Source organism: Panthera tigris, chromosome D1, assembly GCF_018350195.1.
Source record: "Panthera tigris isolate Pti1 chromosome D1, P.tigris_Pti1_mat1.1, whole genome shotgun sequence".
Taxonomy (NCBI): Eukaryota; Metazoa; Chordata; class Mammalia; order Carnivora; family Felidae; genus Panthera; species Panthera tigris.
This window is the reverse complement of record NC_056669.1, coordinates 100,783,142-100,802,884: the sequence shown is the minus strand read 5'-3', so window position 1 is coordinate 100,802,884 and position 19,743 is coordinate 100,783,142. Positions and strand designations below refer to the sequence as shown.

The 19,743-nt window shown below is 37.5% G+C and overlaps 2 protein-coding genes across 2 annotated transcripts; both read left to right on the top strand.

The window, feature by feature from the left end:
• The first annotated feature begins 1,421 nt into the window (after positions 1 to 1,421).
• LOC102960842 (olfactory receptor 1030-like) lies at positions 1,422 to 2,360 on the top strand. Its single transcript, XM_007088829.2, has one exon. The coding sequence runs from the start codon at positions 1,422 to 1,424 to the stop codon at positions 2,358 to 2,360; it is 939 nt and encodes a 312-aa protein (XP_007088891.2).
• A 9,798-nt stretch (positions 2,361 to 12,158) lies between these two features.
• On the top strand, positions 12,159 to 13,103 carry LOC102960555 (olfactory receptor 1030-like). The gene has a single exon (XM_007088828.2). The coding sequence runs from the start codon at positions 12,165 to 12,167 to the stop codon at positions 13,101 to 13,103; it is 939 nt and encodes a 312-aa protein (XP_007088890.2). The 5' UTR covers positions 12,159 to 12,164.
• Positions 13,104 to 19,743: the final 6,640 nt, after the last annotated feature.

Here is a 19,743-nt window from a genome sequence, read left to right as displayed (position 1 = left end):
AATTATTGATGCTTGATTTATATGTTAATAGATATTTATTAAAAACACCATCCCAGCATGAAAGAGTATTTGACTTTTATAATAACTTCTCTGACATTACAAACTTAGAAATGTACAAAATATTTATGATTACATTGATTTAAGTGACTTGTCTTGGATTTTAATACCATGGTCAATATGACCACAGTCCACATGTGCAGAGTGGGATAATGCAATGGGCAAGATTATTGGAAAGGCATTTACAAAGTGCCTTAGAAAATGATTTCTGCCCATTCTTGGATGCGTAGCTATTAGTAAAAGGCAGTATAACATGCTGTCATACCTGTGTGTGTTATTGAAGGAAGCTACTGGTTTTTACAAGATGGTATTTATGGTACATAAAAGTACCCTCCATAAATGCAGAAAGGGGAGATACACTTGAGGGTAACTTAAGTCTTGCCTCAGTTGTATGATTGCTATGATTATTATTCCACTAGGATCATTCACATGTATTGAAAACCCTAATCAGAATTTATGTTACATAATTTTTCTTATTTTATGTGAAAGTTAAAAGGAGGTAGAGTTACCATAAAATTATTATAAGGCATGGATATGTTAACTATTTTTTTTTTCATTATTGTCTCCTCCTGGATACCAGGGGGACTTTTAATCCTATTGCTTTGTCTAATCTTTCACCCAATAAACATTTGATATCACTGATACATAGGTATGTGTATATTGTGTATATTTTATACATATATATATGTATGGTTTGCATATTATACATGTATCTTTTTTTATATCAAAAACATGATTGACTTTATGCCTCATGAACCAAGTTTTGGTCCTGATTTTTGATAATGATACCCAAAGCAGAGGAGATCCTAGGCTGAGTCTTACATGTTCACTAAGGTTTGGTGATAGGGGACCACCTGAGTAGAGAAGACACCAAGGGAAAGGACATGAATTGCAGCATGAGGGAACAAACTGCTTGAAAAGATCTTGAGTTTGGGGAGGCAAGAGGACAAAAGCTAGTTTTATAGGGATATGCGTCATTCCCTCTAGCTGCAAAAAACAAGTGATGATTTATATTCCACATCAAAACTATATTGACAAACAATGGATTTCAATGTCCCAAAACAGCAACGTTTAAGGAAATTGTAAGTGAACAAATGTAATACATCTTGCAGAGAAGATTAAGTCTTTTCAACACAAAGAGACTTGAAGAAAAGCATTTAGAATATGACTGCCTTTATAAAAGGAGCTCTCTACTAATGTAGATGTTTAAACTGTCAACTGCGGGCTTACTAGGCTATTTCTTTAGGACACGTGAAACTTACAAGTTTGAGACTAGAACTATCAGATGACATGATGGGGGTAACAGATGCGTGACAAAGACATGCATTTCTATTTGCTTTCTTTCAGTCCCCATTTGAAGTCAAATGTTACAGACAAACTACACAGCCGTGACTGAGTTTATCCTCCTGGGACTGACAGATCGAGCCGAGTTGCAGCCTGTCCTTTTTGTGGTCTTCCTGGTCATCTACCTTATCACAGTAGTTGGCAACGTGAGCATGATTTTGTTAATCCGAAGTGACGCAAAACTTCACACGCCCATGTACTTCTTCCTCAGCCATCTGTCCTTTGTGGATCTCTGTTACGCTACCAGTGTCGCTCCACAGATGCTGGTTCATTTCTTATCCAAGAGAAAAGCCATTTCCTTCCTTGGTTGCCTTCTACAGTTCCACTTTTTCATTGCCCTGGTGATCACGGATTATTATATGCTGACGGTGATGGCTTACGACCGCTACATGGCGATCTGCAACCCCTTGCTGTACGGTAGCAAGATGTCCAGATGTGTCTGCCTCTCTCTTGTTGCTACGCCTTATATTTACGGTTTTGCAAATGGCCTGGCACAGACCATCCTGATGCTTCGCCTCTCCTTCTGTGGACCCAATGAAATCAACCACTTCTACTGTGCGGACCCACCTCTCATAGTCCTTGCCTGCTCGGATACGTACGTCAAAGAAACTGCCATGTTTGTGGTGGCAGGTTTCAATCTCACATGCTCTCTTGCCATCATTCTCATCTCCTACATTTTCATTTTCACGACGATTCTGCGCATCCGTTCTGCAGAGGGGAGGCGCAAGGCCTTCTCCACCTGTGGGTCCCACGTGACGGCTGTCACCATCTTTTATGGGACGCTATTCTGCATGCACCTGCGACCCCCTTCCGAGGCATCTGTAGAACAGGGGAAAATTGTCGCAGTTTTTTATATCTTTGTGAGCCCTATGCTAAACCCTTTGATCTATAGCCTGCGGAACAAAGATGTTAAACAAGCAATCAGGAAAGTTGCCCAAAAGGTATTACTTTTTAAATAGACAATTTGGTCGCAGTTATGTAATATATCTTATTGTCTCACCAATAAATGAGCATTTAAGATTAACAAATCACTTTCTGTCATTGATTACTTTTCGACTTTTATTGTTCACATCTGGATCTTGAAAGTGTCAAATTATTTGCTAGTATTTATAGTTCCATCTGAGTAAATTAAAAAAAACCAACAAACCCTAGAAATTCAAAGACAAAACCAGAAGGCATTATTATTGGTTTATACATTCAATAAATAACAGAAGTTTCCATGCATAATACTCATAGTGATACAAAGTTATAAAAGAGAGAAGTACCAAATTATGTTATATCAATGCCCATATGTTTGATTTTTATAGTGCTTATTAATTTCCAAACTAATAAGCAGAAACTTCCCAACTATAGTAGGTGAGAGGGTTTATTTTCTCTTTTGCTCTTTACAGTAATCATATAACAAAGAAGATCTTATGTATCTCTGAGTATTACTCTAAACAATATTTGGAATGACAATACTGGTTCCGTGGAATCCTTAGTCATAAGGCTTTGATGGAATGGCGTATTTTCCTTAGAAGGTTTTTTTTTTAATCAATATCCACCCTCATCATAAAACTGGTTTTGTGGTTTCACTTGTATATCTTTTTTATCACAAACTATTTCCAACATACATCAAAAAATAGGAAATATTATAAAGACCACCTGTGCAAGTGACCTAATCATTAAGGCTTCATACGTGCCAGTTTTGGTTCAAATATTTCCCAAACTCAGCTATTCTCAAACCAAGCCCTCCCCGCCTGATTCCATTCCTCTCTCCATTTCCTGCACTAACATCTCATGTGAATTCAGTGTTTCTCATCCCTATGTAGAGTTCTAATATTTGCTGGTGTTCCTGTGTCCAGAAAATTATATAATATTATTTTGGCAGATTTAAAATTTGTTATAAATGAAGTCACACTATCCTACCGCAAGTTATTCTGTTTTCACTGAATCTTGTTGGATTCATCCATGCTGATCCATGGAGCATGAACTGTCACTGGTAAAGTCCACGTCAGCATATAAATATACCACAGTCTATCTATCCATTCTCTTATTGATGGGGGAATACATTTTTCCTGTTCCTTGGTAATATGAAAATCTAGAAAACCATTTTGCTCTGAAATTCTGAATGTGGACGAGTTCAAGAGTTCCTCCATGTAAAGTTGCAAGAGGGTAACTTCTGGGTCATAAAAGAGTATCTTTACGTTTAGTAGATATTGCCAAATTGCTCTGCTTAGTGCTGTCTGAAAAACAGTGTGTGAATTTGGTCTTTACTCCATATTCTTGTCAATTCCTATATACTGTCAGACTTTCAAAATGTTGTCCAATCTGATGGGTGTAAAATGGATTCTAATTTCTTGTTTAAGCTTTTGTGTTGTCATTACAAGTGAAGCGGAGTGTTTTTAAGTGCTTTGATACTAACGGAAAAGTTTTCTTTCAGTTGTATGTCTATATTCTTTGTTCATTTTTCAGCTGGGTTATTTTATCTTTATTTTGTACATTTGCAATAGCTCCTTATGTATTCAGTAGTAGATACTAGCTTTTTGATGATATATGCAATGCAAATACTTCAACCTGTTTGTAGCTTGTATTTCACTTTTGTGCAGGAGATATTTGGTAGTATAGAACTATGTAACATAGTTCAAATGTTAATCTTCTCTTTATGGCTGTGCTTTGTATGTTTTGCCTAAACAATTCTTTCCTATTATAAAGATATTTTCATATTTTCTTTCAATTCTTTAAAGTTTTACTTTTGCATATTTAAGCCTTTATTATTCCTGGTATTACAAATGTTGCAATATAATTATTATTGTCATTTTATGAAAATAATTAATTTTTCCAACTTTTAAACACTCCATATGGCTCTTATTAAGATTTTAGTACAGGGGTGTCTGAGTGGCTCAGTCACTTAAGTGTCCAAGTCTTTTTTAAAATTTTTTATTTTTTTGGGGCGCCTGGGTGGCGCAGTCGGTTAAGCGTCCGACTTCAGCCAGGTCACGATCTCGCGGTCCGTGAGTTCGAGCCCCGCGTCAGGCTCTGGACTGATGGCTCGGAGCCTGGAGCCTGTTTCCGATTCTGTGTCTCCCTCTCTCTCTGCCCCTCCCCCATTCATGCTCTGTCTCTCTCTGTCCCAAAAATAAATAAAAAACGTTGAAAAAAAAAATTAAAAAAATAAATAAATAAAATTTTTTATTTCTTTAATGTTTTTTTATTTTTGAAGGAGAGAGACAGAGTATGAGCAGGGATGGGGCAGAGAGAGGGAGACACAGAATCCAAAGCAGGCTTCAGGCTCCAAGCTGTTGGCACAGAGCCTGACATGGGACTCAAACTCACAAACCATGAGATCATGACCTGAGCCAAAGTTGGGCACTTAACAACTGAGCCACTCAGGTGCCCCTTGTCCAACTCTTGGTTTTAGCTCAGGTCATGATCTCATGGCTTCATGTGATCCTGCTCCCCTTCAGGCTCTGTGCTGTCAGCCCAGAGCCTGCTTGGGATTCTCTCTCTCCCTCTCTCCTTGCCCCTTCCCCCACTCATGTCTCTTTCTCAAAATAAATAAACAAACTTAAAAATTTTTAATTTGTTTTATTTTTTATTTAAAAAATTTTAACATTTATTCATTTTTCAGAGACAAAGAGTGACAAATCACAAGTGGGGGTGAGGCAGAGACACAGGAAGACGCCGAATCTGAAGCAGGGTCTAGGCTCTGAGCTGTCAGCACAGAGCTGGACACGGGGCTTGAACTCACAAACCGTGAGATCATGACCCGAGCCGAAGTCTGACGCTTAACCTGTTGAGCCACCCAGGTATTCCTAAACTTAAAAAAAATAATTACAAAAAGATTTTAGTAAAAATTCATGTATGAATTTTTCATATTTGTATCAGTTTGTTTCATGGTTCTCTCCTGTGGGACCAACCTGTCAAAGCCTTTGTCAATGCAAACTATTTTTATAAAGGTAGTTTTATCACCTCTCATCTGAACGTTTGAACATTAAGGAATTTTCTTGAGGGATCTCTGACGGAAGATACCGTTATAATGTATAGAAATACTTTATTGTCTCCAGAGTTTATGCTCACTATTTTCTCAGAAGGCACAGGATACCAACTTCATTGAGCCAATGCTGGTGGCTATGAGAAGAGCAAGAAAAAAGTTATTCATAGTTGATATTAGATCTGTGTCCACTCTTGTATTCTGGTACTTGCCATCATATATCTTCCTTACTATGTCTTAACATATGTTTCAATTTGTCATCAGTGATGCATGCCTTGGTCATCTTTTCTTTCTTGCCCAAACTGGTCCAATTCCCAAGTCTGAATGCGCCGTATCCAGATTTAAGAGTTCACAGAGAAAATAGCAACAAAAGAGGGGTGTTAGAATTTTTCCTCTTCAGTAATTATAGGCGGTCCGTTTTGTGCTGGACAATATGCATGTCCATCCATTTCATGGCACCCTACTTCTCATCATTGGCCTTTTCTCCCGCGACTACAAGTTTTGAAAGTCAATTTTGTTGAAATTTCTCTCAGAATAGATTGGTTGGGCAGAACACAGCTCTATGAAGTCCTGGCCAGTCTAGTTATTGATTTATTTATTTTTAAGATCTTCCATACCTTACAAATGTTTGATTGCTTCATATACAAAAACTGAGAGAGATGCTTGTGGTTTTATTTCCCTTTGCAATTTTTTCCTATTTTGTTAAGTTTAAAAAAAAATTATGTTTATTTATTTTTGAGAGAGACAGAGTGTGAACAGGGGAGGAGCAGAGACAGGGGGAGACACAGAATCTGAAGCAGGCTCCAGGCTCTGAGCTGTCAACACAGAGCCCAAGGCAGGGCTTGAACCCACAAGGGTGAGATCATGACCTGAGCCAAAGTCGGAAGCTTAACCAACTGAGCCACCCCAGCACCCCAGTTTTTTCCTATTTTATTATCTCATGTCCTGTAAAGAACTAGTATTATTCCTTTTATCATTTTTTAATTTTTTATCCCAACTCTGGTGATTAAAATCTAAAAGTGCTTTTGCCTGATATTCATAGACTACCAGCAGTATTTTCCTTGTTTTGGGTTGGTTGATGCCTATTGTATATTTTTTTTTACCTTCTTTACTTTCAGGCCCTAAGTCCTTCAAATTCCCGAGTTTCATATTTCATTGTGAATACACATACTTAGATATATTTTATAACAATTTATTTTGCACTTAAAAATTTTTTTTCTCCATCTGTTTTTACCTTTATCCAACCATGAATTAAATTGTGTTTTCTAAGTAACTTTGATTCATGACTGTCTCATCCCCTGAGTGTCACCTCCAGAAGGCAAGGTCCATGTCTGCTTTTGCTCATTATGTTAAAGCCAGCCTGCCTATTCCCCAGACCTTGAATATAGATGGTTCTCAATAAATTTGTATTGTGCTAACACACTATTGTTATGCCCATTGCATTATGGCTATTTGAGTGCCAGCTCTACTCTATGCTACTTACTAACATGATCTTCAGGAATTCTTAACAAATGGAAACCTGATTGGGAAACTTTACATATGCTTGCCTCATCCCTCCCACCAGGAAGCAGAAACTCTTTAAGGACCCAGATCTTTTGACTTTCGCTTATCCTCTCTACATCGACAGCACAATGGTAAATACAAGGCTTTCCCTGAATGGTTTTAACCCTGTGGATGGATGGATGGATGGATGGATGAATGCATGCCACGAATCTTCCAGAATGTCTAGCATGGTGTAAGCTCGTCACATTTCTTTGCTAAACTATACATAACATGATATCAATGACTGTCAGTTGGCTTGTTTTAATCCCAGGCTCACAATCTATTCTTTGCATCTACCATGGAAACTTATTTAAGCTCTCTTTGCCTCGGTTTCCCATCTGTAAAATGAAGCTAATAGTATTAATGACCCAAGACGTTGTGTGAGGAATAACTGAACTAACGTGTGTATAGTGGTAAGCCTAGTACCTGGCACATAGTAAATATTCCATGCTTATCACCTGTAATTAAATACCCCCGTTCTGATGTCTTTTCTGTGGTTTCTTAAACAAATTAGTCACTTACACCACTTCATCTCCCTACAGTTTTCATTTTTGAGGGAGAAGGAAGTGTGCTTGATAAAACCGGAAGTTACCAGAGAGGGGAGAAGCAAGAGTTGTGTATTCATAGGATGAAGTACACATTGCACACTTCTGAAATTGTTCACCAAGTATCCATTGATAAACGATCATATCCCAGGGCCTGTGCTACCTGCGGGGATCTCAGTTCTTGCCTGTAGGGGTTTACGATGTACTCGTGGCAAAAGAGATATGGCAGGCAATTAAGCAGAGTGTGTTAGACAAAGAAGGGGGCAGATTGCTAAGAGCATGTTGAAGGGAGAGGTCAAACTCGGTTCTGCGGAGGCGGGGAAAGCATCTTTTGAGAAAACATTTAAGCCTTACCTACCGTCAGGGGCAATATAGCATTCACTCAATATATTTTATGAACTAAATCAAATTTTTAAATCATCAAAATAAAAAGTAGACATTGTTTGAAAAGTCATGAAAATGGTATTTGGCTCTGGGAGAGAGTGAGACTAAGAGAGCACAGTCAGGGATGACCCAGAGGCTTCTGGAATGCATGAAGAGATGAAAAGATGTACCAGTTATGGTAACAAAGGCTGAGGTAGAGGTTTCTAAGTGACTCTGGGGGACAAAGTTTTAAAGGACATTTTGGATTCCATTCACTACATCCCCCACATGCTTATCTAAGTAGGGTGAGTACAGATTAGTGGGATTATGGAAAGGATCCTTGCCTCTGCCTGGCCAACAATACAAGGCATCCAATTCTCTATGTGGTTCATGAACATGTCCCATCTCAATCAGACGTGCTGACTGGCCATGGCTCTGGAAAGGGAAGGAGAGCACCAGGGCTATGCCTATGTGTCGGGGGGACTTCAATTCAGAGGAAAAGAACAGAAAAGCAAGTCTAAGCCACATTTTCAGATCCAAGTCAACCAGCAATAATGCTAGTAATGATAATATCTGACTCATATGCATAGTCCTCAGTTGAGTCATGATACACAAAGAGGGTCCTTTTAAGCACCAGGCCAGAATCTTCTAAACCTAGCTATAGCCCAAATTTTTAGCAAAATGAATAATCATTATTACTGGTATTACTTCCACTGCCACATTATTGAATAACTATTGTGTGCTGCTCTGACCTGGGTTAGGGACATGGCATAAAACAACATTTCACTCAGGATTGATTACCTGAAGAGAATTTAAAGAACGGACACAGAATACAGGCAAAGTTACAGAAATTGATCAAAGAAGTTGAAGAAATATCTGGAGGCTAGCTGCGGAAAGCAGTGTCCAGGCGATGTCTACAAACCTCAGACCCAAGGGGATCTAGAGGCAGGAAGCAAGTTCTGGCCGCTGTCTTTCCCAATACACAGCTCAGCAGGAGTTTAGCTTGGAAGGATGCAGCCACTCGAGCGCCTTTGTTGTGAATGGGGGAGAGAAGGAGAAATAAACTGAGTTACTTTTCTTTCTCCCTCTTTTCCCTCCACTGGCTCCTCCCAGTGGCCAAACTCAGCTGACACTGGACACCAAAGGAGCTCTACAGATGTGATCCATCAGGGTTCAACTCCAGAGGGACAAAGGAAGGTAGAGAAGAAAAGGCAGTGGGTCAGGGTGGGAGAGGGTGACAAAGGGAGAACCCCAGCACGTCTATATCATGTGTATATCCATAACATTCCCACAGTACATAATAGCTATGGAGTATTAATCCTAGTAACAAGATAAAGCACAAGGTTCAGAATGAGTAAATAATGAGTCCAAGATCAACCTAAGTTGATTGATCTTCCAATGACATTCCAGACTCCAAAACTTTCTGTGTGCACCAGGCACCATTCTACCTGACAGGTTGTAGACAAGAGAACCTATTATTCCCCCAGTCAAGAAATAGTAAGACATTCAAGCATAATTTAAAATAAATGAGGAATCCCCTTGCTTTATGATTCTCAAGAGATTTGATTCCCTGTTGATATTGGGGCATGGGCCAAAATCATGTCCTCAATGAGCTTAGTCAGGATTTGCAAAAGCATAAGTCACTGACTGTAGTCTGAATGATCTGCTGCTAAATTAATTAAACCACAGGGAATTGGTGCCTATGTGATAATTCTGTTATAAACTCTTCAGGTTCTTCTATCCATGCTGTCCTTGGGAAATCACTCCTCTTTCACAGGTAGGATTTGGTGTTGTTAAATACATATTTTGGAAAGTAGAAATAAATGTTTTAGTCAACAAAAAAATCAAATTACGGGTTGAAACATATTCTAATGAATTAGCACAATTGTTGATATTGATTCTAATGATTTTTAAGAGTACAAGTACTTATACAAGTACAATAGAGTAATAGTTATAATAGAAAGGAAACTAGAGAGAACATCCATTCCATATATGATTGATTGGCTCCATTTGGGAAAGCACTGTTCCAGGTGCCAATGAGGCTCTAGCTAGAGATTAGATAAACTCTTGTCCCCGAAAGTCACACTGATGTTGAGTCTTATGTTAGACTAGACCTGGATTTTTCACCCAAATACAACAGTAGCTACAACTTACTAAGTGTTTCCTACACGTCAGGCATACTTGAAAAGTTTTATCTGAATTAAATATCTCATACAAGGGAGTTGTTTTCAGAACCAAATTATATGCATGAGGTATCTCTAATCTTTGTTGACTCTCATAACCACCCATGGATACTGTCTGTTGCTTCATGAAGAAAACTAACAGGATGGTAGTTTGTTTCCTTCCAAGTTAATGATACTACTCTATTATTTTATAATTATTAGCATCAGATCATGTAATAGTCTGTATCCCCTTCATGGAGAATTGGTCACGCTCAACTTTATAATCTATATTAATTTTTTAAGTGAATGAAAAATGCATTTGATGAAGATACTTTCTCTAAATCTTTTTCCACTTCAAACTGAACCACTGCCACATGTAAAGGAGACATAATCCTTGTTAAAGAAGACACCAACCTTCTACCTCTTTGGGTGGCTGCCTAGTGACAGTAAGCATCTACATGACAGAGTCTCAGAGTGAGGGTAAATGTCAAGTCTACAGAGCCCCCAGGTATCCCCATAACTACTTCTGTCCATCTACAAACACTTTTCTGAGAGTTTTTTGTTTGTTTCCTCAAATCATGTAGAAAATTGTGCTCTCTTCCTTTAAAGAAAAGTTATTGTCACAAAGTACTCAATTAAATTATCTGAAATGATCAAGTTTGTATTGCCTCATTAACCCACAGTAACAAATAAATGGAGATTGTAATTATTTTGACTCTTGATTAATGTGTCAATAAATAGATATTAAGAATACCATCCCAACAAGAAACAGTACTTGTCTATTATGATAATTAATCTTAAGAACTTAGAAATACACAAGATAAATATGATTACATTCATTTAGGTGACTTGTGACATTCATTAAGTGACTTACATTTTATTACCCTGGTAAATAATTCCAGAGTCCAAAAGTGCAGCATGGGATAATGTAATGGACAAGGTGCTAGAGAAAGACATTTACAAATTGCCTTACAGAGTGATCCCTCGCCATCCCTGGCCTCATAGCTCTTAGAAAGAGGCAGTACAACATTGCCATACCTCAGTGTGTGTTTTTGAAAGGAAGTGTAGGTTTTCCACAATGATATTTATGGTACTTTTATCCTGCAGAAATGTGGGGAGATGGACTTGAGGGTATTTTATGTCTTGTCTCAGTTGTAATATTACTATGATTATTCTGGTAAGATCATTTACATGTATTGAAAAACTTAAATAGAATTTATGTCACAGAATTTTTCTCAATTTTTGCGAGAGGTAAAAGGAGGTAGAGTTGCAATTGAATTACTATAATGCATGGATATGTTTGTTAATCTTTTTTTTCATTATTATCACCTCCTCCCATATCAGGGAGTCTTTTAATATATTGTTTCCGTTAGTCTCTCACCCTATGAACACTTGATATCACTGATATATAGGTATCTGTATGTCTTATACATACATATATATATGTACATATACATATGTATGTCTTATAAATAAATATATATACATACATATATATTATGTATCAAACACATATCTTTTCTTATACCAAAAACAGGATTGACTTTTATGCCTCATGAACCACGTTTTGGTCCTGATTTTTGACAATGATACCCAAAGCAAAGGAGATCCTAGGCTGAGACTTACATGTTCACTAAGGTTTGGTGATAGGGGACCACCTGAGTAGAGAAGACACCAAGGGAAAGGACATGAATTGCTGCATGAAGGAACAAACTGTTTGAAAAGACCTTGAGTTTGGGGAGGCAAGAGGACAAAAGCTAGTTCTATAGGGATATGCGTCATTCCCTCTAGCTGCAAAAACCACGTGATGATTTATATACCACATCAAACTACATTGCAGAAACAACTGACTGCAATGTCCCAAAACAGCAACGTTTAAGGAAATTGTAAGTGAACAAATGTAATACATCTTGCAGAGAAGATTAAGTCTTTTCAACACAAAGAGACTTAAAGAAAAGCATTTAGAATATGACTGCCTTTATAAAAGGAGCTCTCTACTAATGTAGATGTTCAAACTGTCAACTGCGGGCTTACTAGGCTATGTCTTTATGGCACGTGAAACTTACAAGTTTGAGACTAGAACTATCAGATGACATGATGGGGGTAACAGATGCGTGACCAAAGACATACATTTCTATTTGCTTTCTTTCAGTCCCCATTTGAAGCCGAGCACACACAATGTTACAGAGAAACTACACAGCAGTGACTGAGTTTATCCTCCTGGGACTGACAGATCGAGCCGAGTTGCAGCCTGTCCTTTTTGTGGTCTTCCTGGTCATCTACCTTATTACAGTAGTTGGCAACGTGAGCATGATTTTGTTAATCCGAAGTGACGCAAAACTTCACACGCCCATGTACTTCTTCCTCAGCCATCTGTCCTTTGTGGATCTCTGTTACGCTACCAGTGTCGCTCCACAGATGCTGGTTCATTTCTTATCCAAGAGAAAAGCCATTTCCTTCCTTGGTTGCCTTCTACAGTTCCACTTTTTCATTGCCCTGGTGATCACGGATTATTATATGCTGACGGTGATGGCTTACGACCGCTACATGGCGATCTGCAACCCCTTGCTGTACGGTAGCAAGATGTCCAGATGTGTCTGCCTCTCTCTTGTTGCTACGCCTTATATTTACGGTTTTGCAAATGGCCTGGCACAGACCATCCTGATGCTTCGCCTCTCCTTCTGTGGACCCAATGAAATCAACCATTTCTACTGTGCGGACCCACCTCTCATAGTCCTTGCCTGCTCGGATACGTATGTCAAAGAAACTGCCATGTTTGTGGTGGCTGGTTTCAATCTCACATGCTCTCTTGCCATCATTCTCATCTCCTACATTTTCATTTTCACGACGATTCTGCGCATCCGTTCTGCAGAGGGGAGGCGCAAGGCCTTCTCCACCTGTGGGTCCCACGTGACGGCTGTCACCATCTTTTATGGGACGCTATTCTGCATGTATCTGAGACCCCCTTCCGAGGCATCCGTAGAACAGGGGAAAATTGTCGCAGTTTTTTATATCTTTGCGAGCCCTATGCTAAACCCTTTGATCTATAGCCTGCGGAACAAAGATGTTAAACAAGCAATCAGGAAAGTTGTCCAAAAGAAATTACTTTTTAAATAGACGCTTTGGTCAGAGGTATGTAATATGTCTTATAATCTCACCAATTAATCAACATTTACATTTAGCAAATCACTTTCTGTCATTACATGTTCTTTGTCGTTCCTAATTTGAATATGGGACTTAGAAGACTATATTAAGATATTTGCTGGCATTTAAAGTGCCCTCTCAGTGAAGAAGGACAAATACTGCATAGCAACTGAAAGACAAGACCAGAAGGCATCGCTCTTGCTTTATAAATCAGTAAAGAACAAAAGATTCTACCAATAAATTCATAATTGTACAAAGTCATAAAAAAAACCCAGAATTACCAAATGATACTATGTCAACGATCACATGTTCAATTTTTATAGTGCTTAAAAATTTTCAAACTGATTTCCGAAAACTTTTCAACCATAACAGGTATTTTTTTTTCTTTTTGCATTTCTATAGATCACATAGTAATAAAGATCTCTGGGTAATTCATATTACCCTAAGAAATAACTTTAGGGGTGCCTGGGTGGCTCAGTGGGTTAAGTGTCTGACTATTTTGGTCCAGGTCAGGATCTCCCTGTTCCTAAACTGGGGCCCTGTGTTGAGCTCTGGACTCACAGCAGGGAGCCAGCTTGGCATTCTCTGCTCCCTCTCTCTCTCCCTCTCCCTCTCCTCCATTCCCTCCCCTCTGTCTCTGTCAAAAATAAACAAACATTGAAAATAATTAAAAAATATTTATTAAACAAAAGAAATATCTTTAATTTTTTTTAACATTCATTTATTATTGAGAGACAGAGAGAGACAGAGCATGAGCAGGGGAGGGGCCGAGAGACGAGGAGACACAGAATCTGAAGCAGGCTCCAGGCTCTGAGCTGTCAGCACAGATCCTGACGTGGGGCTCGAACTCACAAACTTCAGATCATGACCTGAGCTGAAGTCGGATGCTCAATGGACGGAGCCACCCAGGCACCCCAAGAAAAGAAATACCTTTAGAGTGATAATACTAGGTCACTGTAATCCTCATTCATAAGGCTTTTGAGGGAATGGCATATTTTCCTTAGAAGGTTTTTATTTTTATTTTTTTAAATTAATATTCACCCTCATACCCTCATCATAAAAGCGGTTTGGTAGTTTCACTTGTATTTTTTTTTTTATTATGAACTATTTCCAATGCATCGAAAATGGAAAATAATGTAAAGACCTCCTGTGCAAATGTATCTAATCATTATTACGGCTTCACACCTGCCAGTTTGGGTTCAGATTATTTCACATACTCAGCTATTCTCAAACTAAGCCCTCCCTGCCTGATTCCGTTTCTCTCGCCATTCCCTACACTCAACCTGCTGTGAATTTAATGTTTCTTATCCCTACGTAGAGTTCTACACTTGCTGGTATTCTTGTGTCCATAGAATTATATAATATTTTTTTTAGCAGATTGAAAACTTGGCTATAAATGAAGTCGTGCTATCCTTCTGCAAGTTATTCTGTTTTCACTAAATCTTGTTGGATTCATCCATGCTGATTCATGGAGCATGAACTGTCACTGGTATAGTCCACGTCAGTATATAAATATACCACAGTCTCTCTATCCATTCTCTTATTGATGGGGGAATACATTTTTCCTGTTCCTTGGTAATATGAAAATCTAGCAAAGCATTTCGCTCTGAAATTCTGAGTGTGGACCAGTTCAAGCGTTCCTCCATGTAAATTCCCAAGAGGGTAATTTCTGGGTCATAAAAGAGTATCTTTGCGTTTAGTAGATATTGACAAATTGCTCTACTTAGTGCTGTCCCAAAAACAGTGTGTGAGATTGGTCTTTACTCCATATTCTTGCCCATTCCTATATACTGTCAGACTTTCAAAATGTTTTCCAATCTGATGGGTGCAAAATGGATTCTAATTTCTTCTTTAATCTTCCGTGTTGTCATTACAAGTGAAATGACATGTTTTTACATTCTTTGGTACTGATTGAAAAGCTGTCTTTTCTTCAGTTGTCTGTCTACATTTTTTGTTCATTTTTCAGCTGGGTTATTTTAGCTTTATTTTTTACCCTCGCATTAGCTCCTCATGTATTCTGTACTAGATACCAACCTTTTCATGATATATGCAATGCAAATACTTCAGTCTGTTTGTATCTTATGTTTCCCTTTTATGCATGATGTATTTGGTGGTATTTTAACATAGTTCACATGTTAATCTTCCCTTTATGGTGGGCTTTGTATGTTTTGTGTAAACAATTCTTTCCGATTATAAAGGTATTCTCTTATATTTTCTTTCAATGCTTTAGAGTTTTATTTTTGCACATTTAAACCTTTCTTTTCCCTAGCATTATAAATGTTGCAAAACAGACTTTAATTCTGATTGTGTAATGAAAATAATAAATTTTCTATCGTTTTTTCAATAGCCCGCCCATTTTTTTAGGAGAATTCTATCGTGTATCACGTTTTCCTATTTGTATCAGTCTTTCGCTAGGTTCTCTTTTTAAGGACCAAGTTGTCCATTCCATCATCACTGCAAACTGTTGTTAAAAAATAACCTTACCACCTCTAATCCGGAAGCTTGAAATGCTAGAGTTTGTTGAAGGATCTTTGGCAGAAGACTTTAGAATATACAGAAATATCTTATTCTCTCCAGAATGTCCATTATTTTCTCAGAAGGCACGTGATACCAACTTCCTTGAGCCAGTGATGGTGGCTACAAGATGGAGAAAGACATAAGGTACTTATAGTCTATATTTGGTCCCGTGTCCACCCTCTTATTCTGACACTTGCCACTTCAGATCTTCCTTTCCTAGGTTTAACATAGTTTGCAGTTCGTCATGAGTTTTGCATGCCTCGATCATCTCTTGCGTCTTACCCAAACTGGGCCACTTTCCAAACTGGATGCTGCCATATCCAGATTTAAGAGTTCACAAGGAAAATAGCAACAGAAGTGAGGTGTTGTGTTACTCTCCTCTTCAGGCATTACAGGTGGTCCATTGCCTGCAGGATAATTTGTGTATCCATCCATTTCGTGGTACCTTACTGCTCATTTCTGGCATTTTCTCCTGAGACATACAAGGTTTGGAAGTCAATGGTGTTGAAAATTACTCTCAAAGGAAACGGGAGCTGAGCAGAGCAGGGTCTTATGAGATCAAGGTCAATCCAGTTGATTTTTTATTTTAAGATTTTCAGTATCCTACAAATGCTTTACTGTTTCAAATATAAAATCTGAGAGGGATGCTTGTGGATTTATCAATTTCTCTTTGTAATTTTTGCGTATTTTATTAGCTCCTGTCAGCTAATGAATGAGGCTTATCCCTTTTAACATTTTGTACGTTCTCTCCCAACTTTGATGATTAAAACCTAAATGTGCATTTTGCCTGATATTCAGATACCTTCAGCAGTATTTTTTATTCTTTTCAGTTAGTTGATGCCTATTATGTTCGTTTCTACCCTGACTTTCAGGCCCTGAGTCCTTTCAATTACTGAATTTCATACTTTTATGAATATACATGCTGACGAATACTTTCTAACAGCTTATTTTGCACCTAGAAAGCATTTACTCTGTGTTTTCTCCCCTTTCTTACCACGAATTAAATTGTGTTCTCTAAACTTTTTTTTAAAGTTTTTTGTTCTACTTTTTATTTGATTAGAATACATTGTACTTTCTACTTTTAGTAAAGTTTTAAAAATTTGGATAGATATAATGATTGAACAAAGTCATTAGTCATACTTTTCTTGGAATAATAAAAGGATTATAGAATATTTTAACATGGATACTCCTGCTTCTATCTTATATGGTGTCATGAAGAATGATATATGATTGATAATAAATTATCACTTAATAATAAACTGTTTAAATATTACCTGTTATATATGACTACAATTATAATTATATTGAATATTTATCTAATTTATCTAATATTTATCTAATATTAATGTTCCTTTAAAATTAGCCATTTTTGTCAATGACTCACTGTTCTCTTTGTATCCCCTTTTTATCCTGGGTCTAGTTTTCTTCTACATGATTTATACCTTTAATTAGTCATCCTCAATGACCATTTGTGTGAGAGAAATTCTGTTTTTATTCGTCTGAAATTGCCTCGTTTTAACTTTAATTCTTTTTAAAAAAAAAAATTTTTTTTTAACATTTTATTTATTTTTGAGACAGGGAGAGACAGAGCATGAACAGGGGAGGGTCAGAGAGAGGGAGACACAGAATCTGAAACAGGCTCCAGGCTCTGAGCTGTCAGCACAGAGCCCGACGCGGGGCTCGAACCCACAGACCGTGAGATCATGACCTGAGCCAAAGTCGGCCACTTAACCGACTGAGCCACCCAGGCACCCCTCGTTTTAACTTTAATTCTTGATGAATAACTCATTTGGGTATGGATCTAGATAGACTGGTATTTCCTTTCAGTACATAGAAAATTATTCTTTTTCAGGTCTGTCTTAGTGTGTTCCACAGAAGATTTTATTACCAGATTCTCTGTTATTTCTCTGTAGGTAAATTTTCTTCTTATGTCAAATTTAGTGTGTTTTAGTGTCAGTTTTTTTCTTTGCTGAGTAAGCCCTATCCTCTGGGTATATGCTCGCATAGTATCACGAACCTTTAATGCATAGGACTTTTCACACCTCTAAGTTAATACTTGTATGATATTTGTGTGATTGATTCATGATTGTATCATAACCAGATTGTTGGCCCCAGAGGGCAAGGTCCATATCTATCTGCTTTTGCTCACTTATTTTAAAGCCAGTATTTTCTCAAACCTAGAACAGATGATTCTCAATAGATCTGTATTGAATTAATAAACTATCATTATGCTCATTGCATTATAATTATGTCATTACAAATTCTACCACTTTTCATCATGATCTTCACAAATTCTTAGCAATTGGAAACCTCACTGCGCCTCTTTTCATGTGTTTGTTAGCCATCTGGATGTCTTCTTTGGAAAAGTGTTTATTCATGCCTTTTGCCCATTTCTTCACTGGATTATTTGTTTTTTGGGTGTTGAATTTGATAAGGTTTTTATAGGTTTTGGACACTAACCCTTTATCAGATACATCATTTGCAAATATCTTCTCCCATTTTGTAGGCTGCCTTTTAGATATGTTGATTGTTTCCTTCACTGTGTAGAAGATTTTTATGTTGATGAAGTCCCAATAGTTCATGTTTGCTTTCGTTTTTCTTGCCTTCTGCAATGTATCTAGAAAGAAGTTGCACTGGCCAGTGTCAAAGAGGTTACTGTCTGTATTCTTCTCTAGGATTTTGATGGTTTCTGGCTCCCATCTAGGTCTTTCATCCATTTTGAATATATTTTTGTGTATGGTGTAAGACAGTGGTCCAGTTGAATTCTTCTGTATGTCACCACCCAGTTTTCCCAACACCATATGTTGAAGAGACTGTCTGTTTTCATCTTTGTCAAAGATGAGTTGACTATATAGTTTTGGGTCCATTTCTGGATTTTCTATTCTGTGCCATTGATCTTTGCGTTTGTTTTTGTACCGGTACCATACTGTTTTGATGACTACAGCTTTGGGAGATAGCTTGAAATCCAGAATCGTAATGCCTCCAGTTTTATTTTTCTTTTTAAGGATTTCTTTGGCTATTTGGGATCTTTTGTGGTTCCATACAAATTTTAGGATTGTTTTATCTATCTCTGCAATGAATGCTGGTGGCATTTTGATAGGGATTGCATTAAATATGTAGATTCCTTGGATAGTAGGGAAATTTTAACAATGTTTGCTCTTCGAATCCATGAGCATGGAATGTTTTTCCATTTCTTCCTGTCCTCTTCAATATCTTTCACGAGTCTTCTATAATTTTAAGAGTATAGATTTTTTAACCTTTTTAGTTAGGTTTTTTCTTAGGTATCTTATTGTTTTTGGTGCAATTGTAAATGGGGTCAATTCCTTGATTTCTTTCTGCTGCTTCGTTATTGGGATACAGAAATGCAACAGATTTCTGCACATTGATTTTATATCTTGTGACTTTGTTGAATTCATGTATTAGTACTAGCAATTTTTTAGTGGAGTCTTTCGGGTTTTCTACATAAAGCAAATAGTCACAGTTTGACTTCTTCCTTGATGATATGTATACCTTTATTTTTTGTTGTTGTTGTCTGATTGCTGAGGCTAAGTCTTCCAGTATTATATTAAGTAGTAATGGTGAGAGTGGGCATTCTTGTCTTTAAAAAAAAAAAAAGCCTCTCAGTTTTTCCCCTTTGAGGATGATATTAGCTGTGGGTCTTTCATATATGGCTTTTATGATGTTGAAGTATATTCCATCTATCCCTACTTTGTTGAGGGCTTTTTATCAAGAATGGATGTTATATTTTGTCAAATGCTTTTCCTGCATCTATTGAGAGGATCATATGGTTCTTATCTTTTTTTACATTACATTTTTTACATTAATGTATCACATTGATTGATTCATTGATTGATTTATGAATATTTAACCAGCCCTGCAGCCCAGGAATAAATCCCACTTGATCACGGGGAATAATTCTTTTAATGAACTGTTGAATTCAATTTGCAAGTCTCTTGTTGAGAATTTTTGGATCCATGGTCACCAGGGATATTGGCCTGTAATTCTCCTTTTTAGTGGCGTCTTTGTCTGGTTTTGGAATCAAGGTAATGCTGGATTCATAGAAAGAGTTTGGAAGCTTTCCTTCCATTTCTATTTT